The sequence below is a fragment of the Fusarium phalaenopsidis genome (genome assembly GCF_050370095.1).
Source record: "Fusarium phalaenopsidis strain FUZ10S chromosome Unknown contig_32296, whole genome shotgun sequence".
Lineage (NCBI taxonomy): Eukaryota > Fungi > Ascomycota > Sordariomycetes > Hypocreales > Nectriaceae > Fusarium > Fusarium phalaenopsidis.
In genome coordinates, this window is record NW_028145408.1 from 1,048,906 (window position 1) to 1,070,182 (window position 21,277).

Below are 21,277 nucleotides of genomic sequence, written 5' to 3' on the forward strand. Positions count from 1 at the left end.
GCTGAGACCACGCGATCACAATCACGTCTACAATCCACGGCTGGATGCGCATGACAGGGCGGAATCCTATCTTAAATAAATAAAGGGAACTCAGATGCGAACTGCTGCCGCTTCCCCGTGTTGTGTTGTTGGGGAGTTCAAGCCTTTGGAGTATTACATGCACTCTGCTGCATCCCGATCCTCTTATCTGTTGTGAATGATGTAATCGCCCCCTCACATTTCGGAAAAAATACATGTGATTCCGTGCTAGAACTACGGCGGAAAAAGTACCCTGCGTCATAGCGGCTACTCGTCCCTTAACAGCACAGCTCTCACTAGGATATCCGGGCTCTCACAGGTGCCACAGTGTAGACGCACAGAACTCGCATGACCGCATTCAAGGGGAAGCCGGCGCAAAAAAGACAGGTTTGCTCAATTCCACCTCATTCTTGTGCCATCATCAAGCCATCGTCAGCTGAACCCTCCCACTGGCTCCAGTGAAGCGTTGCTGACCTTAGCACACAGAAGGCCCCCGAGCCTACAGGGTCACAAGCCACTGACGCCGCGTCAAAATTGTTCCCGCTTCCAAGATTCGCTTCATAGCTAGCGCCGCGATAAAAGCTGCCCTGCTCCTTACCTCTTTTAAACTCCTCCAACCTTGGTACTTACGTATTGGACGCTAGCTGCACACTACACCACATTCCCTTGATTCCAGCCCCTCCAACGCCTTCTTCAACCTTTCAGCATCACTCAACGTCACTGCAATCAACTTTACAGCAAGAAAATCACAATGTCTACTCAAGACAAGGCTCAACAGTACCTCGGTCAGCTCGACCGCGAGGTAAGTTTCATTCGGATCGCGGCAGCGATGCCGACAAAGACAAATTGCGCAAGCCGACGGATGCTGACGCTTCTGCCCTGATAGCTCTCCAAGTACCCCGCCCTTAACAACCTCGAGAAGACGTCGGGCGTCCCCAAGGCCTACGCCGCCATCGGCGTTGGCGCTCTCTACTTTTTCCTCATCATCTTCAACCTGGGCGGCCAGCTTCTGACCAACTTTGCTGGTTTCGTCATTCCCGGTTACTACTCGCTGGCCGCTCTCTTCACTGCCAACAAGGAGGATGACACTCAGTGGCTGACTGTACGTGGCCTCTTTTACCCTGCTAACTGAGCTCTCCCCTGGATCGAGCCGGTCGCACACTGATCGCGAGTCGCTGCTAACGCATTTTTCAGTATTGGGTCGTTTTCTCCTTCTTCACCGTGCTCGAGAGCTTCGTCCAGGTTGTCCACTGGTTCCCCTTCTACTACGTCTTCAAGTTCATCTTCCTCCTCTGGCTCTCTCTCCCTGCTTTCCGGTATGTCATGGTGCAGATTTTACGCTCCCTGCCACCTGTCCGGTGTGACCTGAAAACTGACACAACACAGTGGCGCTGAGCTTCTTTTCCGATCTTTCCTGGCCCCTACCCTCGGCCGATACTTCCAGTCTGCCTCTACTGCCTCTGGCCTTCGCGCCAAGGCCGACGGTCTGGACAAGACCGAATAAGCGGCCAACGAAGTGCAGCTTGGTCGCAAAGCCAACCGGCGCATCCGCGCGACCCGGGCCAAGTTGCTACGCTTTTAATGAGAACAGAACCATATCATTCCGAATGATTGGTAACGAGTGAGCTCCGGCACGAGGTGCTTCACGACGAGAGGGAGGAGGATGGCACACAAGCTCGAAACGCAACGGGCGTTTCAGCTTGGAGGAAGGGTTCATGTCGTATGACTTTGTGCGTGTAATGTATGCTATGTTGTTGCGATGGACTTTTCTTAGAGGGCTGCTGCTTGAGGCTTCATGAGAACACGTTTCGCGATTACGTCTTTTTCATCGGCTCCACATGGTTGTCTCTGTGGCCTGGGCCCGACAGCGATTTCCGGGGCAAGGGCTTCTGCAGCAGTGACAATGGCAAGCAGCAAATCTCCAATACTGGTACCGTGTCGCTTGCTCACTTTGCTTATTTCCTGCGATGTCTCTGTGTGCAGCTATCGACGTAATTGTCTGCTGCTGACTGGCTCTCGACGGCCAAGCTCAAGCTTCCGGGCCATGATCGATCTGCTAGGCCTTACGTAGTGGCCACGGGTCCCTTTTTAGCCTGGCCCGAGCTTTGCAAGCTCCCTGGTCCTCCTCCGTAGTGCGGGTGACAAAAATACAATGACTCGGGGTGCGTACGTGTCTATTTATGTCACAACGGTGGGATGCTTGAGGGTAACATACGGGGTAGGCTCTGATATTTATTGCAAGAAATTCTTAATTCAACAAAGTTTAGAGCTTCTAATTTCAGTCGCCGTATTCACGATCGTCATAAGAACCTTGACATTTTCAGTGGTCAATCGTCTTCTGTGGCCCCTGGACAGGCTCAAGAGTGCCTTGAACTGTGGCTGTGCTCCCCCGGCTGCTGCGCCTCATTCCCCTTAAACTCCTGGGGCCAAGCCGTCTTGGCGCAGATACGCCCGTCAGCAACGTCTCGTCTCGTCTCGTCGGGCTGATCAGCCTCGACTTTATACCAACTTTTTTACTTATTGTGCAAATCCCCCCGTGGCAAACCGTCCTTGGCGAATTAAACTCGAGGGCCTCACCATGATAGCTTGCGACCAATAACAAGTTGAAGCCAAGAGTCCTCTCGTTACCCTCGTTATTCGACTGCACGCCGATAGATCGATACTCGGCGAAGGCCCCTGGAGGGCACGCCCCTCGTCATGACGCTCGACTCGCCCATATCACGACTTTTTACGTCGACAGCGGCTTCTCTACTGGCTCTGTTGCTATGTCTGGCATTTGGATCTCTAGCCTTTGCCAGCGCAGCTGAACCAGTACTCGATTCCGCTATTCACATCGAAGAACCGATCGAGCGAAGTAGCGGATTAGATTTCATATACGAACCCGAGTTTGCACCATTCGATCGCAGCATCATTGGACGAGCACCCAACGACCCGAAACCCGAGCTGTCGTCTCTGGATAACAATGGACCTGACGCCCGAAACCTAGGGCCTGGGAAGACGACTTGTTATGTGATTGATAAGAAAACGTTGTTGGACGGCCAGAGAAGTGAACGGGACATCACGAGCGACGAATCGACCGATGGCAACAGCGAGGGACATCAGAACTCGCGCAGGGCCGAAACGAGGACTGTTTACATTTCAGCCAACACTTGTAATGGTCCAGCCGCAGGCACCAAGGATGGGAAGCCTCTAAAGATGCCTCAGCTCAGTCTCTACGTCTCGACAACAAACAAGACGCAATGCCTAGACGCAACTAACTTTGACGAGAAGAACTCGGCTTTGAAGGAGATCCCGTTCGTGGAGGGAGCTGTCATGTACACCCTCAACGCCACCGACACCGTGTACCTCAGCATCGCAGCCCCCAACTTGACCAGGAAGGAGGAGGCTGTTTGGAAGTATGAGGTTGCCATATCCTTTGACGAGTACTACCACTCGTACGTGCCCAACAATGGTAGCGTTGAATTGCTGTGGCTGGACAGTGACTCGAAATCGGCCTTGCTGGTCAGCAGAGTCCTAAGCTCGAATTCGAGTGAGACGCAAACGATCATGAAGAGGCCGCCACCATATGAAATCTATATCGGAAATAGCAACTTGAAGACCGTCGACGGTCTACGGCACTCGGCATGCGGTCTGAAAAACTCGGCCGATATCTGGGCAAGCAGCGACAAGACTGGGCAGCGCTACAACCAGGTCACAATGGGCATGACGCTTCGAGGGCCAGGGCCAGAACAGCTACCGAAGCAGCAGTTTCTTCTCGAGGGTCTCAATTCGAGCACAAACTACACGGGCATTCTCGTCAAGATGCCGACAAAGAGCAATAAGAGACAGTCGAATAATGGGCGAACAATTGGTGGCGGAGGCATCGTCTTTCAATCCACCGACTTTGAGACGTCATCTGGTATGTCGAGTATCTTCGTAATTGGTACAAGAGTCTAACTTGGATGCAGGAACGAATTGCATGGTGGTGACAGATCTCACGTTCTGTAACGAGACGCAGTATGCTGTTCCTGGCAACAACAAGAAATACAACAACACGATGCTTGCCAAGGAATACGACGACTACGCCCGGACGATGTATGCTAACTTTGAAAAGGTTCTGGCGCAGGTCGCATGCGAGGCACCCCCTGAATCGGCCTACTCTCTAGCACGCACTTGTGATGATTGTCGTGAAGCCTACAAGCGCTGGCTGTGTACCGTCAGTATTCCTCGCTGTGAGGATGTCATGGGTGGCAGCAACATGAGCATCATACGCAACGCCTTTCATCCCTTCCCCAACGGGACAAAGCTATCGGCCGATTTCCTCAAGGGTCAGACGATAAAACCGGCCAACAACGCCTCGCGCAACGCCTTTATCGACCAGACGATCAAGCCAGGTCCGTACAGAGAGATGCTACCCTGCGAAGACCTCTGCTACGATGTCGTCCAGTCTTGCCCCGCCCAGATCGGCTTCGGCTGTCCACAGCCTGGCTTTCAGAGCTTCGACGTCAGTTACGGGCAGCGAGGCACGGGTGTGACGTGCAACTACCCCGGCGAGGCGAGAACAAAGATCAGTGCCGCTGGGGTTCTTTCTCCAAGCGTGCTGTTACTGAGTGCGGTGCCATTGATGGTTTGGTTGGGACTATAAGGCTTTGTGCCTTGAGTGTTTATGTTTGGCGTTTATAAAAGGCGTTCGGGCAAGATGAGCCTCCGATGGTTGCATCACACGCCTTTGTTTGGGAACTAGGTTTTTTTTCGAGCCGCAAGATACAGTAGAATTTCTAGTGTGTGATACAGTTGTAACATCAAACGACCGGGAGCTTGATAATGGGGGTGCATGAAGAAAAGATATCATGATATTATACACTCATTGTCCGTCATATGATACAGAGAACAGCTTGGTTTAGTCGCATCTTGTAAAACCTTTATGCCTTTCCTTCCTTGGCCTTTGTCGCAGCGTCATGTTCCTTGATTGTTGTCTCGAGCTGAGCAATTGTCGCTAGAGACTGTCGTTAGCTACCCATGCCTTCTTAGCAGAATACCCAGGCTTACCGTCTCGCTCAGCGCGGACCTCATCCGTCTCGAGCTTCACCCACGCCCAGTACACGAGCTGATAAGTGAACACGGCGAGCAGTAGTGTCTTTGCGATTGGTCGTGTGAAGCTGCGGTAGAATTGGGACTAATCACCCATCAGCAAACATGTCGTCACTGATTGTCGGTCGAATCTTACAGTTACACTTGGCTTAGATGCCTTGCTCGCAAAGCTCCTCCTTTGAAGCATAGATCCCCGTGAATAGACACCCCTAAGGGTCATCGCAGACCGCATTGTGATAGACATGATTGTTTGTTTAAACTTGAGGGAATCGCCAAGTGTGAGCGGCAATCGATAAGCTTCCACCGCACCAGCCACACCAAGGGAAAAAAAAAAAAGGATGTGTGGCACAGCTCGGCGGGGGTGGGGCCGGCGGGCGGAGGAGGAATTGAAGGGACTGGGCACTAAAAGGGAAAGGAACACATGTCCCCAAAAATGTTGACACCCTGCTGCTTGCTGCGTGCGCGAAGTAAAGTGAGCTCCAGGGGGGTCAGAAGGTGGCTTCTAATAATCTATGAAATCTGTCCCCTCTTAATAAAGTCCTCTCTCCCTACTTTAACCACGCGCAGATCAATTCGACCTCTCTTCAATCAACGCACTCCTTCTTCTCATTCTCTTCTCCCTGTCTATACTTTTTGCATCTAAGCCTTGAAAGCCTGCACTTCCTTCCAACCTACATACATCAAAATGGTATAGCTTCCCGCACCCCTTCCACCGGCGATCCCATGATGAAGTCAAGCTGACATGATGGACTCTTTCGCAGGCGCAAACCCCCGAGCAGCGACGTCGCAACGCCAAGTTCGCAAAGGAGAACGAGGCCAAGATGGGCAAGTCCGAGACCCAGATCAAGCAGCGCGTCAAGGAGACTCCCAAGTCTCCCATCTCCCTCTTCTGGGTTGGTGCGTCACTACCTGTCCCTACCACTACCTATGATCAAGCTAACATGTTCCTGTCCAGTCCTCCTCGGCTTCATCATCTTCGGCGGTCTCGTCTTCGAGGCCATCTCCCGATTCTTCGGTTAAGAGAAGACGTCTCTACTCGACGAAACCACTTCAACAAAAACCACCAAATCGACAAAAACATGGCTCCTCCAGTGGTGCAAAAACCGGAGAAGCAGGCCGTCATCTGCACCGATACTTTTTTCTTTATGGAGATTTCTCTACCCAACTGCCGCCGCCGCCGCCGCCGAGAGGCTGGAAACAACAAAAAGGGGAAGGCTTTTATACCTGTAATTTGTTTCACTGAACTGAAGAGTTGACTTGATATCACATGGAACTTTGGGGAGAATCGGCGCAAAATGGAATCAAATATAATCGGTTTCTTTTCGAAGAGCAAATATCAACTGGGTCTCTTTGCTTTTTGCTTTTTTGTCTACCTGACGCCGTGCCACTAATTGGTGAGAAACGATGATGGATGGGAAATTAAACATCAGCCTCCACGAGAGGTCCAAAACTATGCACCGAGGCCACGGCGCTTGCTGCCGCCCTCGTTCTTCATCTTCATGCCGGCTTCGAATTGCTTCTGGATCTCAGCCTCGGCCTTGGTCGAATCGGATTGGCCCTTGGAAGCATGCGAGGTCACAGGTGCGCCAGCGCCAGCACCACCCTTCTTACCTCCCAAAAGTCGGAGGAACTTGGCTTGTCGAGCAGAACCACCCTCAATCTCGTCGACGTGCCACTGCTCAGCCGGGGCCTCAGCTGAAGAAGCCTCCTTTTCCTTCTTGCCCTTACCCTTCTTCTTCTCCTTGGTGGAAGTTTCGTCAGTGGTCTCGGCGACCTCGCTGTCCCGCTTGCGCTTCTTCTCGGCCTTCTTGGACTTCTTCTCAACAGCGGGCTCCTCAACCTCGGAATCGGCCTCGACAGCCTCTTCCTCCGCCTCAACCTCCTTGGCCTTCTTCGACTTCTTTGACTTCTTCTCCTTCTTGGACTCCGGCTCAGCGGGGGTCTCGACGTGGGAAACGTGGCTTCGTTCGGAGGCGGCGTTGCTTAATCGGCGGTGCTTCATAACGACCTCGTCGGCAGGGACCTCTGGGGGAACCTCGGTGGGTTGCTTAGACACGTCAACGCCCCCATCGCTATCGGCAGAGCTGTCAGAAGTGGCCTCTGAGGCCTCGGATCCGGAGACGGAAAGCATATCCTCATCCTTGCCTTCGGACTTGGACTCGGACTGGTTGGCATTCTGTAGTTCCCAAGTCAGATCGAAAAAACCCAATTGCCCGCAATGCCACTACTCACCTGAGCATCGATGATGGCCTGGACCTGAGCGGCCAACTTCTTCGCCTTGGCCAGCTTCTGGTGACCCTCTCTCTCGAGCTTTTCCATGCGCATCTTCATCTTGTGCACCTTAATCTGTCCCTTAGCCAAAGATGGCACCTTGGGCTTTGGGCCCTCGAGCTCCTCCACAGCTGCCTTGGTGGCGCGCTTCTCCGCCCTGGCAGAGCGCTTCTTCATGCGCTTCTCGGCCTTGATCTGCTTCTTGTCGAGCTTGCGCTTAGGAGCCGGAGCTGCAAGCACGCACGGCGCATCATGTTAGCAACGGGGTGTGTTCTCTCTCTCTTTTCGTATCGTGGCAGGAAGCAAAAGGGGTGCAAGAGGAAGAGCGCATAAGACTGGTAAGAAAGCGCTTGATATTAGGCCGGTAGCCGCCTTACCTCTCCTTGCTTTCAGCCGGTCAGGGTGCATCGCAGGACCGGGGTTCGTGGACTCCGACATGGCGGCTAAGTCGTTTCTCGTCGCGAGGAAGGCAGATTTTGGGGGATCACAGCACGAAGGAAGGCAGATTCGAAGATCTCGAAGGATCAATGGTCGTCTGCGAAGTGGGCCTTGACGCCAACGGGTGTGGGGGGTGAGATGGAATGAACAAGAGTTGGTGATGGCTTCATGGGTTTCTGTGCCATTGGAGAATCCCGTTACCTACTTTTTCTGCCGGGCGGTGAATGTTAGCCTGCAGCAGGGGTGTGTGGGAAGGAAGGGCGTTCCGTGCCTTCCCTGTGGATGTGGGATGTGGAGCTCGGGCGTTTGCCAGAGGCTCCCGAGCAGATTTGAGGTTGCCTAAAGAGGCAGTCGCGGGGCATCCGCGCCTTCAGCTAAGGCTTTCCGCGATTTACACTGTAACCGTCTCTGCATAAGATGAAGAATCGGATATACACCTGTTGGAGGTGACGGCTAAGCATCCAGCCATGGTAAGATGTACGAGATGACAGGGTATAGAATATGCAAGCCTCAGGTTCTATAATTATGTCTGTCCATATGTCAATCGGGGAATGAGGTTAAGGTCAGCACGAAAAACGCCCATCATCTCGATTTCCCACCTTCTTCCTCGTGTCCCCTCATTTTTAAGATGATGTCAGTCGCTTCTGGGCGGCCGTGTCTCTCGAATCGTCTTCCTAATAGAGATTGGCTCCTCTTTCCCCCTTCGGTCGTGCAGACGAAGGAAACTCCGACCCGCCGCAACGGGTGGGTTCCTGCCGCTGAATCTGCCTTGCGCACTGCAGCAAGAGACACGACGGTGATGATTAGCGGCGGGTACACACACTTACTACCTACACTACCTAGACCTTGGGACCAGGTTATTCCTCCAATGCTAAGTGGCTCGTTCTTGGGGGGAGTGATGCTACCTACGCACGCACGTACGTACGTCTATGGGTGCCCCATCCATCGCCCAGGCAGGAGTTTCTCAAGGGTCCAGGTCCTCTCTCTTTCTGCGGGGCCGGCGGGACGTTTCACGCTTGCTGCCCTATGCGATATTCCATCCCCTGGATCTGCCAACAGCCTGGTCCTGGGTAGTAGCCTTATGAGCTTCACGGCACGTGCTGTATAGGAGGCTTGAGCTACCCAACAACCTAGGTACCTGCGGTTGTCATGTTGGTTTCTTGTCTCAACTGCCGAGGAGGATGCCTTGGTGATGGGACCCCGGATCCCGCGGGTTGCATGTCTGTCACCAAACGCCGCAGCCGACATGCCCAAGGACATCGTGGAAGCGGACCAGGGCTCCGTCCCGTTTGGGGCTCCTTTGTGTCTTGGTGACGTATCTGGAATGCGGGTGAGGGACGTCTCTGGCAAGCCAGGCAGAGCTAAGCCACCATGTATTCTCCGTGATGGCTCAGGAGGACATCAAGCCAAGCTCGCCCTATTCTCGAGTAGTTTATTCACTCGTTGACTACGACTCGATACACACCCAGGGGTTCGTGTCAAGTTCATCCCCAAGTGTCTCCCTCACCCCTCGACAACTGTCAGTGTCCCGCCAAGGGGATCGACAACTTGGCGCATTCAGTAAGACATCACGATGGCCCATTTCAAAAGTTGGGAATACGAAATTCTCAGTCTCTTTATCGGTGTGTGGAATTTGATCCCCTAATCATATCCATGATTCCCACCCCAGTCTCCAACGCCCCAGCCTATAGAAACAAAAGAAGAGAGTCTGGTCTATGAATAGAATAGAGAAGAGATCCAGCATCTTTGCCGTTATCCTCGGCCACAAAAGAAAAAAGAAGAAGAAGCAGAGTCATGTCGTCTTACAGGAAAAAAGAAAATCTCAGCCGTCTCCTAGAATAGAAATCCCAAAAACATCATCTCATCAGGGAGGGGGGTATTGCAAAAGTAACCAAGCCCTTGTGATACATGTGCAGTTCCAATCTTTCATGATACGTTCCATTTCAGTCCTCCTCTATGCTTCAGATACCAGAAACTAGATATCCCGTCAGTTGTTGCCTCAGGAGAAGCATCATAGGCATCACTTACACATCGCTCAGCCCTCCGTCATTGCTGCAGGTTCGGGTCGTACAGATAGGAATCGTCGTAATACATCTCGTCTCCTCCGCTGCTTCCTCCGTAGCTTGTATGTTGCGTCCATTGAGCTCCCCCGTAAGACGGTGAAGCCCCGTATGTCGCTGTCGCGAAGCCGTCGTCTCCGCTGTATGTTCCTCGTCCGCTGCTTCGCCGGCTCTCGACCTCCTGGCCTCGCGCTACAAAGTGCGCAATGTTGACGCTTCCCCAGGGGAGACCTGAGGGCTCTGGATCTGTGCTGAAGTCGCCGGGGTTGGGGATGCGGTAGCTGTTGCCCGCATACTCTTGGTTACGCGAGTCTCGTTCGGCCTTCTCCTTGTTTTCTCGGGCCTTTTCTCCTATAGTCATATTAGCCTACTGTCAGTTATAGTTAAGCAGCGTTAACCTACGGAACTTGCGTTGGGCAATGCGGTTTTGGATTCTCCGTCTCTCTTCAGGATCTGTCACGTCGGTCCAGTCAAGATCGTCCTTTGGACTTGACTTTGACTTCTTTGACGAAGAAGAAGAAGAGCTGCCCTTTCGGGAACTGCTGGAGCTGTGCTTTGAGCTTCCAGCCATCTTGTTGTTTCTGGGATCTACCTCGGGTGTCTCGAGGTGCGCCGTGTTGGAAGATCTCTTCTTCCTGTGCCTTCTATGTCCCTCACAGGGAGTCTCAGAAGGCAGAGATCTAGCTCGGCGAGGTTGTTCAAGTTCTTCAGGAGCTTCCAGTTCCTCCTCGTACAGGCACTGGTACTGGCTTTGCTGTGCCTGTGGGACTTCTGGAGAAGCGCTTTGTATTCTGATCTCTGGGGGTTGCAAGTCGGAGGCAGAGTATCTCGGCGATGACATCTACCCTCAGAGTATCATTCAAGAAAAGCCCCAGGATAGGGCTTTGAGGTTGTCAAGACAAGAGTAGTAGTGAATAAGGAACATAAAAGTTCGAGGTCTCTCAAGTAAAAGTTGAATCTGCAAAACAGTGTAAGTTGTTGAAGGTAAAGATTATCTCGAGTCAGGTAGACGAGGTCTTGATATATAATAGTCCAAGGGGTTGATATCAGTTAGGCAGACAAGCTGCAGGCTTAGACTTGGGGATATCTCAACCTTGAACAAGACTCCAGCACTGGACAGGGGTCCTTGACAAGCAGCGGGACGAATGCACATACATACATGCAGGGCAGTGTAAAGAGAGGCGGACGGGAGTCGAAAGATGCAAAAGAGACATGGGTCACGTACCAGACAAGTCCGCCCTGTGCCATGATCCTCATCATCATCGGTAGTACCTGACAGACCCAGATGTCGACGGCCATGCGACAGTGGATCTGCAGCAGAGCCAGCCCCGAGAGAGTCGGCCGGGACCGGGGCTTGGAAGAGGTCTTGGAAGGGGGGGTGTATACGAATACCCAAGACAAGGAGGGTTGACGGGGGACCCGGTAGGGCAGACTGTTTGTATGGAGAATGAATTACGATGGGTGACGCAGAGGACACGAGGTGAGGTGAAGAATTGGGATCAGAGAGTGGACGGGGAGGGAGAAATAAGAGTCGAATAACTAGGATTCCTAACTGGAAGTTGGAGGTGGCTCTATTCATATCGTCTACGCCCTCCGTCCAGAGTCTACCGACTCTTTTCCCCTTTGCCATATGGGCCCCCTCAGCCCTGGCAGCCGGGGGTCTAGTGTGACCGTGGGAATGGAAAAAAGAGTGAAGGCTTGAGCAGCAAAAGGAGGGTGTGTCCATTGGAGGGAGTGTCCGTGAAAACGGGAGTGGGGATGGGAGGGTGTCCGACCCGCCCGCCGCCCGCCGGCCGGGACAAACCTCACTCCGCCGGGGGAAGAAGGAAAAGAAGCCAGGCTCTGCTAGGCAGGTACAAGGCCCATGAGGCTTGACGTCGCCGAGTAGTGGTGTAGACGAGTGACAGGAGGCTTGAGCCGTCCCGTCATGAACGGCCAGACACATGCCAGGCCAGGCCATGCAGCAGCAGCAAAAGACTCACTCACATTCTGAGTAATTGGCCGTCCCCGTGACAAACGGGAAGAGTCATCGTCCTGGGGCCGCGCTCTCCGAAAGTGCATGGGGGGGTTGCGAGGCTGTCTTGTCTTTTCCTGGTAGGGCTGCGTATGTGCCGACGTCACACCTCGAGATTGGGAACAATATGATTAGTCTTTGAAGCAGAATCACCTCTTTGCAAACGGCAATAATCAAGCAGAGACGCGTCGGCTGTGACGCCTCTCTCACACATATCCGTCCCCTCGGGAAATCACCCACCCCCAGAGACCAAGCCACCCGCACGAGCGTAACGGGTGTGGGAAGGCAAGGCAAGGACAGGGCCAGGCGGCCGAATGCGAGATATACGACGAGAAAACGACGACAAAGAAAGACAAAGCGGAGCTTGCTTGGGGTTGGGTTGTTTTAGGCGGGCGGGTTTTTTGGGGGGGACTTGTTCTGTAAAGAGTTTAGGCGTGGGCATTGGATAAATTAACAAGGGCTATTATTATGAGCTAGCAATAGAAAGACGTTGCACAATATGGCACTCACTCACTCACTGCTTCTTCAACTCTTTCGGTATCCCTGTCACAGATGGAACATGTGCCGGGGACAAGGATCAATTGGGCGTCGTTTTAGGAATCGTCCCAGGCACTTGGATTCTCTCCTCTCCTCTTGAGGCCATCCAGCCCCAGGCAACCCCATTCATTGTACATCTGATATGTGCCCCGTTATGCTCAACCGTTATGCTACCGTAGTTTGCGTATGCCGGGAAGATTCTGGAACGGCTGTGATACAAGATTCTTGCTGCCTTGGGGCCTGCAGGCACTCGCAGCAAGCCCCAAGGCGCCAGGCAGATGCCAGATGGACGCGCCGCACAATGAGCCACAGGTTTGATTATCATGGTGGTGACGGCAAACGAATGGCAGGTTGTCCAGGTGATGCAACAGTCCAGATGGTCCAGACTCTTGCTCTTGGTGATGCTCGACTCGGAAAATACCCACATTCCAGATTGGGATAAATCAAGGGAGGCGAGGCCGGGTTGCCCGTCGGTCGCATCAGCCCTATAGTATTCCAGCTGTAACCTTGTTTCTCGCCTGGTGGTGGTGGTGATGTGCCAGCAGGGAAGCAAGTCTTGGCAAGGCATTTAGCATACACATACAAGGGCAATTATTCAGCATCCATCCAGATACGAAAAAGGTCAGGTTCAAGTCAAGAGTCATCATCTGCAGTTAAAGCCCTCACATCTTGTTGTCTTGTAAAGGGCGTCGTGACCCCTCCTTGTAGAGTATAGCCTCCTGACAAATCCAGGGAGTATTCGGATTCCACTCTCTCGGTGTGAATAATTCTCGTGTTTGGGTCCTTGTTCACTTGTATTAGTGATCCCTGATGATCGACGTCACTCAATACAACCTCGCTCATTCATACCCTTGCAGACAAGAAAACAGCAATGTCCAAAATTAGGCAGCTCTTGGATGTGTCTCCTCTGTCTCTTCTGTCACCCGTATTCTGCGTATCGACTACGCAGACCTCTCTTCACTCGTCGGTGAGAGAGAACAAGCAATCTCCCTCGAGTTGCTTTCTTTTTTGCCTTTTGCACCAAAAAAGAGGGATCTGCAAGACAAAGGTTCCTAGACTAGATCAACAAGAAAGAAACTCTAACCCGTCAGGTCGGGCCATCCCTGACGCCTCACACCCGCTTCGCTCGCTTGTCCAACCAACGAACGGCGTTCGTCACCTTTGCTGTTACTTAAAATACCCTCTTGTAAGTTGTGTTGGTGCCCCGATCTTCCCTTCTCCTCACCAAAGAGAGGGGTTTTTTTCTGTCTCTGCGTTAAAATGAACATCCATGGGATCGGACATGATGGCTGCGGCCGTGCTTTCGTCCGTCCAGCCTGACAGGGTTTGGCTCGTCCAATCCAGATGGGAGTTGCACCGACGAGCCTTAGCGGCCTGGCAAGGCAGTTTTGACATGTTTGCTGGCAATCTGGGTCTCATGGCATGGATATTCACGTCTTGTGCAGAGTATGTAGCCATCACACACGTCCAAGAGCTGAAGACCATCATCACAGTCTCGATGCCAATGGGCGAGTCTTGTGCAACTTTTCAATGTAACAAGGAGCCGTCTATGGTTACCTGCATCAAGCCACCTTTAGAACTTGGAGGTTTCTATTCTTAAAGAATGTGGCGTCGACGCCAGCTGCGCGTGCCATTTCGCTACCAGACATTGCACATTTGCATGACAACGCTAACAGGTCTGAACGACGACTCCAAATGTTACCGTTGTCGATCCTCAAAAGAGTCACGCCGAAGATGCAAGGCTATTTAAGCCCACATCGGCACATGCAGCTTTTTTCTGTTTCACAACGGTCCGCGATGTTAATGGATATAGGGTATGGGTATGATATTGGGGCACGGATACAGTACCCATCACCGTCCAAGCTCAACTGTCCAGGGGTCTCATCCTCTAATCCTCGGAGATGTCAATGGCGAGTGTGGATGACAGCATATCCATTCAATGCCATGCCAAGCACAAGGCCAGACCTTTCCCCTCCAGGAGGTCAACGCTGCTGGGTACAGTATCTCGACCCCAATCAACATCACGTTGAACGTGGGGCCACGGCACGACGGGAGTGATTCGCACGGCGTCGTGATTTAAGTGAACAGGGGTGAAGGGTTGGTGGATATTTACTCCCCCCAAGAAAAAAAAAATGCCTTGTTCAAGACCCATGATCCATGGCCCGTCATTCCCTCCCCCCCCGCGCCGCAGAGCAGTTTCGCTTCCTGTAACCATGGCTCGACATGAACGGTTTTGTGGCGTTGGGAGCGACGCGACGGGAACCTGCCATTGCCGTGGTCTGGTGCTTGTATGGGATTCGTGACTGGGATTAAGGCTGTCATGCTCATGAGTTTGGAGGCCTCTGTCAATATTGTATGTCTGGGATTGGCAACATCCGATAGTGTCTCTCCATATCATCGCCAAGGCCTAAATTAATGTGATGACAGGTGCCACCAAGTCAGATAATACTAGGCAAACCGTCAATGTAGACGGGCTATCTTGTCGTGCATGGAATGCTTCTAGAGGCCGCCGTCTACTCGCGTGGCTTCAACCGATAGACAACGCCATACACCTTTACTCGACTTTTACTTGCATATCCAAACATCAGATCATGCTTCCCTTTCTCAGCCCTACGACTCCCAACTCGATCAAACCAAGACAATGCGGATCTTTCCGTCACGCACACACCCCGTCTTCGTCATCGCTTACAAACAAACCACAACAGGATGCGGCTCTTCACTCAAACACAAGAAACGACGTTGAATTAAACTTTTTCAAGCGAGGCCATGTCAAAAGGATTAAGGCATCTTTTCAAAGGAGCATTTGTCTTTTTTTCGCCACTCGCTTGTCAAGGGGGCTGGGGGCCCTTTTTTCTCACAAGGTAACGGCTCCGTCAGCCGTTTTGGGGAAATGCACCGCCTTGATAGATCCACTGGACTAGATCTGGTGTTGATGAGAGAATGATCCCTGAAACTGGCTTACTACATAGTAAATAGTTCCTATGGCGGGAGAGATGAGTCAATGCCTACTATGTAAAAACTATAACCTGTCGCTTCCAGGTTGGAAGAAAACACAGGCCTGAAACTGAAACGTAGTTGTTAAACATCTCACCCAAGTGCACAAGAACAACCATGTTCAACATGCTCTGCCAAACTGGCCATGAACCATAAGTTGAATTGGCTAAAACTACAGTGGTAAATGTACACGTCGTATCGTTTCCTTTGCCCGGCCGTTACAGGTTCGACATCATCTCGGCCTCACGCTCGGCCCTTCGCTCCGCAGACCTCCTCTTGAACCGGACCTCGGCCCTTCTGCGCTCACCACCGTCAATCTTGCGGCCCTGGCGGTTCTCCCACATACCCTCCGTCACCTTGACCACGGCACCATCCAGCCCGGGCAGTGGTGTGGCATAGGGTCCTGCAATCGTCTTGGCGCCCAGCACCTTGTATCCTTGTGGCCGGACGAGCGTTGAGGAAGGCTCCGCGGCGGCACCCTCGACCTCGTGGGGCACGTTGACAACCCACTTGGCATCGCTGAGACTCGACGGCGGCGGTGTCGCAACCTTGAGCAGTGCCTCTCCGTCCTTTACATGCTGAAAGTCTCCGCCAGGTCCCAGAGCGCCCTCTCGGTACCGGTGCATCCAGTGGAGAAGGTATCGTCGGTTCCGGGGCGGCTCAATGCCCAGCTCCTTGAGTTGCGGGGAGGTGAGGGAGAAGAGGGCCTCCCACGAGGGGAACTTGTTGGCGTACTTGTTGAGGCCGCGGCCGATCAGGGTGAGGAAAGTCGGCACATCGGGAACAAAAGGTCGGGGCTGGGGGATCGGCGGTGCTGGCCTCGTCTTGTGCAGTTGTCGGATCTGTCCTGTCCGCGAAAAGGCGCTGCCGCTCTGCAGAAGCAGGCCAAAGGTTGACCGGAGTCGTTCGCCCTTCATTTTGCTAGTGATGGATGTTAGTCCCTGAACCCAATTGGTGAGGTGGGCAATTGAAGCCGAGGAGAAAGCCTATACTGTTCAATGGGTCGAATGGCTACGAGTTCCGCCTCTATCCTCGGTCGTCGTCGAGCTTCGCTAGAGTCTCATGAGCCGTTGAACATTGATCTCGAAATTTGACGACGGACCCGCATTAGGTAAGCGAGGCTGTTGGTCGAGTGCGATCCACTCGGCATGTGTGGCGCACTATCGGAGCTCATTCATTGGTTAGTCACTGATAACAACGGCCAGGCTGACATCCCACCTCGAGGACTACCTACCCTCCTCGACCTGCATCCTTCCTGCTACACCATCTTTCTCTCATTTTTTTTTTTTTTTTAATTTTCATCACACATTTTTCGGGCGACAGCCTTTTCATCTCCAGACCATAAGGGAAAAACTCGCAAGAGAAGCCGAGATGTTTGTCGGCCGGCATCCGAAGGTTGGCCTCGATGGTTTGTCGTCCCGGTCACTTATTAACACACTCACTAACTTATCCTAGCCATAATGCCGGCACGGATCATTGATGACCTTTGCAATCTTCCATCTTCCGAACAGTCCGAAGATTCAAGCCAAGCCTCATCCTCCAGTGAGCCGCCGACTAAGCGGCGCAAGAAGACGTCTAGCCCTGCCTTGCCCTCGATTCCTGTCTTGAAGACTGAGGTCTCGATTTCTCGCGAGTGCGTTGATGTTGCGTCTACGGATTTCACGACCGTTCGGCGAGACGTTGGCCAATATGTTCATTTTTTAACCGTCTCCAATATTCTCCAAATCACGTTCACAACAGGTCCGAAGTACAGCCCTCACGTTACTCTGAGACCCCAAGATGCGGACAAGACAGCAAGGTCAATTCTATGCAAGACTGGTATCGCTCAAGCAAAGTCCCGCCCTGGCGCTTTGTGGTTCACGGTTGATGTGACAGTCCAGAGATCCGGAAGAAAGGTGACAATACTGATTACTCACGTTTTCCATTGGAATGAAACCCCGTCACTGTTACACCAATTGAGGCCAACGGCGGACCGACGTCAAAGCCAAGTCTTGATTGACGCTCTGCTCCCCGATTCTGCCCAGATCGACCGCTCATGGTCTCCCATGGACTTCTACGATGCAGCTTTTGTTCCTCCCAAGGACGACCAGATCCCCTCAACCATCGAAGTTCCTGTTCTTGAAGCGGCCTTGTTCCCGTACCAGAAGAGAACTTTGCAGTGGCTGCTGAAACGAGAAGGAGTCCAATGGTCAGAAACCGACAAGACCATCATTCCTTACGCGGCCGACCAAGAGGAGCCCGTGAATGCTTTTCGCAAACTGATCGATGTGGCGGGCAATGATTACTATCTGAACGAACTGCTTCATGTCGTCACAAGGGACCCGGCGCCATTTCGAAACGCGGAAGCCTCTGTCAAAGGCGGCATCTTGGCCGAGGAGATGGGTTTGGGGAAGACCCTGGAGATTCTTGGCCTTGTTCTGCTCCACCAAAGGGCAACCCCTCTAGTGGCGACTGACTATGAGGTTCAGGCGAACCTGACGCCCACCGGCGCTACGTTGATAGTGACTCCCGAGTCACTGAGGGCCCAGTGGATATCTGAGATCGCTCGCCACGCCCCTGGACTGAGCGTCAAGTTTTACCAGGGCCGGAAAAAGATGTCTGGTGATGAGGACCAGATTATCAATGAACTCGCTGGGCACGACATCATCATCACAACGTATTCGATTCTGTCGGCCGAGCTTCATTTCGTAGCCGCACCCCCTGAGCGTTCACGACGACATGCACGAGTTTATCCCCGAGCCAAGTCACCCCTCGCGCAACTGGCATGGTGGAGAGTTTGCCTGGACGAAGCACAGATGATCGAGAGTGGTGTTAGCCAAGCGGCAACAGTGGCCCGGGTGCTTCCTCGTGTCAATGCTTGGGGAATCACTGGAACTCCAGTCAAGGACGACGTCAAGGATCTTTTTGGCTTGCTGCTGTTCCTGCAATACGAGCCGTATTGCACCTCAACTTACATCTGGCGGGCCATGATCGAAAGACACAAACCCGTATTCCAGCGCCTCTTCAATAGTATCGCAGTTCGCCACACGAAGTCGATGGTTCGAGATGAGTTGGTATTGCCACCTCAGAAGCGCTTTGTGATAAGCATGCCATTCACGGCCGTCGAGGAGCAACATTACCAATCGCTATTTCGCGAAATGGCAGAGGAGTGCGATCTCGATCTCCATGGGGCACCGCTTTCGGATGAATGGCAGCCGGAGGAGCATGAGGAGTCGATGCGAACCTGGTTGAACCGACTGAGGCAGACAGCCTTGCACCCTGAAGTTGCAGGGTACAATCGTCGACTTGGCCATAACAAGAGCCGACCGATGAGAACTGTCGACGAGGTCCTGGATGCCATGATTGAACAGAGCGAAGTTGCTATACGAGCAGATGAGAAAGCTTACCTCTCTAGCAAGCTGACTCGAGGCCAGCTGTACGAAAACAGCCCGCGGGTTCGGGAAGCCTTGGAAATTTGGACATCCGTCCGAGAAGAGACACGCAAGCTTGTTTCTGATGCCCGAGCCGAGTTCCAGGCCTTGACTGCCAGCAACGCGAATGGGAACCTCGAAGCAGACGCTGACAGTGACCAAGACGAAGATTCTGAAGATGAGATGGAGGCTGGAAACAAAGGCCAGCTGGGCGAGAGCCGACGACGGCTTCGCGGAGCGCTCGAGATGGAGCACAGAGCCGTCTTTTTCTGCGCCAATGCCTACTTCCAGATACGTGACAATCCTGAAATGACCGAGCCCGAATCTGAAGAGTTCCTTCGTCTAAGAAAGCTCGAGGACGACGGGTACAACGAGGCAAAGGCCATCCGAAGAGAGATCTTGCGCGAGTCTCATGGCAAAGCGACTCGATTGATGAAGAAAATAGCGCAGAAGGCATCTGAACAGTCCTTTGCGGAGCTCCCAGAGCTCGTGGCAGGGACTGAACGAGGCATAGAAAGCGGACGCATCATAGACGACTTAGAGGCGTTATATGGAGAGTTGAACGACCAAGCGAATGTGATTGACGAGTGGAGAGAGTACCTCATTGGACTTCTCCTGAAGCCCTTGGTGGATGAGGAGGATGAAGTCGACACAACCGGTGAGGAAATGGGGGAGTCGGCTAGAATCCAGGAAGAGGTGGTGGTTTACGTGCAGGCCCTGCGAGCCATCGTGGCAGATCGACAGGATGCCTTGACTGGGCAGTCGAATGAGTTGATCAAGCATGAGGCAGAAACGTCGCTTAAGTTTGCACGCGAAGGCGAGGGTCCTGCTCCTCAGAAACTCATCGAGTTGATGACCCTTCGAGACCAAATCAAGCCGCAGTCGACCTCAATGCGGAAGGCCATTAGCGAGTTTCGAGCACTATCGTCGAGGTTGGCAAAGGACACGAACCGGAGCGTTCTTGAGGCACAAATCGCCGATAGACAACTCAAGGCAACTCAGGCGCTTCTCAACAAGCAGAGCAAGGCGACGACTGCGCTTGAAGCTGAAGTCGAAAACTTCAGGATCATCATGAACCTCCGCGTGGAGTACTACCGTCAACTGCAGGTAGTCTCGGACAGCGTTTTGCCGTACGAAGGGCCCAACACGGAGGCAACCATGGAAAAGATGAAGGAGACAGAGGACAACCTCCGGAAGAAGCTTTCGTCAAACGAAGCCAAGCATAGATACCGTAAGTATTGTGCCTGAGATACTTGACCTTGGCTAACCTCTCTAGTCCTCAACCTCAAGGAATCAGGAAACAAGTCCAACGAACCCCGCATGTGTGTCATCTGCCAGACGCCCTTCACGGTTGGCGTTCTGACTGTGTGCGGGCACCAGTTCTGCAAAGAGTGCATGATGTTGTGGTTCAAAGCCCATCACAACTGCCCTGTGTGCAAGAGGAAGCTCAAGTCGTCCAACCTCCACGACATCACCATTAATCCACAGCAACTGAAGGTGCTGAATGACAATCCCGAGCAGGACCAGAACGAGGTGGAGGATAGTCCGCAGAAGCGCAACTCGTTGTCCAACAAGACGCTTATCTACTCCGAGTTTAATGCGGACAAGCTGGCTGAGATCCAGAACATTGAGCTTGATGGAGTTTCGTTCACGACCAAGGTTGATACGTTGGTCAAGCACCTCCTTTGGCTGCGAGAATCGGATCCAGGGGCAAAATCCATCATCTTCTCTCAGTACAAGGGGTTCCTAAGCATTCTTCGCAACGCTTTTTCACGATCCAGGATCGGGTTTGCGTCCATCGACGATGCCAACGGTATCACCAGGTTCAAGGAAGATCCTTCGGTCGAATGTTTCCTCCTGCACGCTCGCGCACACTCAAGCGGTCTGAATCTCGTCAATGCAAGCCACGTGTTTCTCTGTGAGCCGCTCCTCAACACGGCCCTGGAGCTCCAGGCTATTGCGCGTGTCGATCGTATTGGCCAGCAGCACGAGACTACGGTATGGCTCTACCTTGTTACGGGCACGGTGGAAGAGTCCATCTACAACCTCTCGGTGCAGCGGCGCATGGAGCATATGCGCCGTACTGGCAAGGGCAAGTCTAAGGAGTCGACTCCTGATCTGCTCGCGGCGAGTATTGACGAAGCCAACACGCTCGAGCTGGAGCAGGCGGCCCTGTCACGACTCATGAGCAAGGACAAGACGGCAGGAGAGAATGTCGAGAAGAATGATCTCTGGGAGTGCCTTTTTGGGCATGTTGCTAGGCAAGAGGAGGCCCCAGAGAAGGATACGCGGCTGCAGGAGCAGGCCGTCATGGGGTATCTGGCAGCTGAAGCAGCAGAGGAGAGAATGGGCCAGTCAAACGGCGTGTGATGTGTCATGAGAGCTATGTTGAAGCATTTGTCTTGACAAGATAAAGGCAATGGCCGCTGGACATGCCATGAACTTGCTTTTTAGATCTGGGGCAT

The 21,277-nt window shown here is 52.9% G+C and overlaps 8 protein-coding genes across 8 annotated transcripts; 4 read left to right on the forward strand and 4 right to left on the reverse strand.

Annotated features, from left to right (window-relative positions):
* Positions 1–769: 769 nt before the first annotated feature.
* LRP88_05912 (TB2/DP1, HVA22 family-domain-containing protein) lies at positions 770–1,522 on the forward strand (the record flags this gene model as incomplete). The annotated part of the gene is made up of 4 exons (XM_083242455.1): positions 770–820; positions 905–1,120; positions 1,213–1,334; positions 1,405–1,522. The coding sequence occupies 4 exons, from the start codon at positions 770–772 to the stop codon at positions 1,520–1,522; spliced, it is 507 nt and encodes a 168-aa protein (XP_083101391.1).
* A 1,193-nt stretch (positions 1,523–2,715) lies between these two features.
* LRP88_05913 (stretch-activated Ca2+-permeable channel component-domain-containing protein) lies at positions 2,716–4,642 on the forward strand (the record flags this gene model as incomplete). Its single annotated transcript, XM_083242456.1, has 2 exons — positions 2,716–3,916; positions 3,966–4,642. 2 exons carry the CDS (start codon positions 2,716–2,718, stop codon positions 4,640–4,642), a joined length of 1,878 nt encoding a protein of 625 aa, XP_083101392.1.
* Positions 4,643–4,919: 277 nt separating this feature from the next.
* Positions 4,920–5,320, reverse strand: LRP88_05914 (uncharacterized protein; the record flags this gene model as incomplete). The annotated part of the gene is made up of 3 exons (XM_083242457.1): positions 4,920–4,993; positions 5,047–5,173; positions 5,225–5,320. 3 exons carry the CDS (start codon positions 5,318–5,320, stop codon positions 4,920–4,922), a joined length of 297 nt encoding a protein of 98 aa, XP_083101393.1.
* A 453-nt stretch (positions 5,321–5,773) lies between these two features.
* Positions 5,774–6,108, forward strand: LRP88_05915 (RAMP4 family protein; the record flags this gene model as incomplete). The annotated part of the gene is made up of 3 exons (XM_083242458.1): positions 5,774–5,776; positions 5,850–5,985; positions 6,044–6,108. The coding sequence occupies 3 exons, from the start codon at positions 5,774–5,776 to the stop codon at positions 6,106–6,108; spliced, it is 204 nt and encodes a 67-aa protein (XP_083101394.1).
* Positions 6,109–6,538: 430 nt separating this feature from the next.
* Positions 6,539–7,797, reverse strand: LRP88_05916 (small acidic protein family-domain-containing protein; the record flags this gene model as incomplete). The annotated part of the gene is made up of 3 exons (XM_083242459.1): positions 6,539–7,264; positions 7,321–7,589; positions 7,737–7,797. 3 exons carry the CDS (start codon positions 7,795–7,797, stop codon positions 6,539–6,541), a joined length of 1,056 nt encoding a protein of 351 aa, XP_083101395.1.
* Positions 7,798–9,723: 1,926 nt separating this feature from the next.
* Positions 9,724–10,698, reverse strand: LRP88_05917 (bZIP transcription factor; the record flags this gene model as incomplete). The annotated part of the gene is made up of 3 exons (XM_083242460.1): positions 9,724–9,772; positions 9,869–10,208; positions 10,260–10,698. The coding sequence occupies 3 exons, from the start codon at positions 10,696–10,698 to the stop codon at positions 9,724–9,726; spliced, it is 828 nt and encodes a 275-aa protein (XP_083101396.1).
* Positions 10,699–15,281: 4,583 nt separating this feature from the next.
* Positions 15,282–16,319, reverse strand: LRP88_05918 (mitochondrial 37S ribosomal protein mS41; the record flags this gene model as incomplete). Its single annotated transcript, XM_083242461.1, has 2 exons — positions 15,282–15,361; positions 15,650–16,319. 2 exons carry the CDS (start codon positions 16,317–16,319, stop codon positions 15,282–15,284), a joined length of 750 nt encoding a protein of 249 aa, XP_083101397.1.
* A 454-nt stretch (positions 16,320–16,773) lies between these two features.
* Positions 16,774–21,182, forward strand: LRP88_05919 (E3 ubiquitin-protein ligase IRC20; the record flags this gene model as incomplete). The annotated part of the gene is made up of 3 exons (XM_083242462.1): positions 16,774–16,810; positions 16,858–20,043; positions 20,110–21,182. The coding sequence occupies 3 exons, from the start codon at positions 16,774–16,776 to the stop codon at positions 21,180–21,182; spliced, it is 4,296 nt and encodes a 1,431-aa protein (XP_083101398.1).
* Between the last annotated feature and the right edge of the window lie 95 nt (positions 21,183–21,277).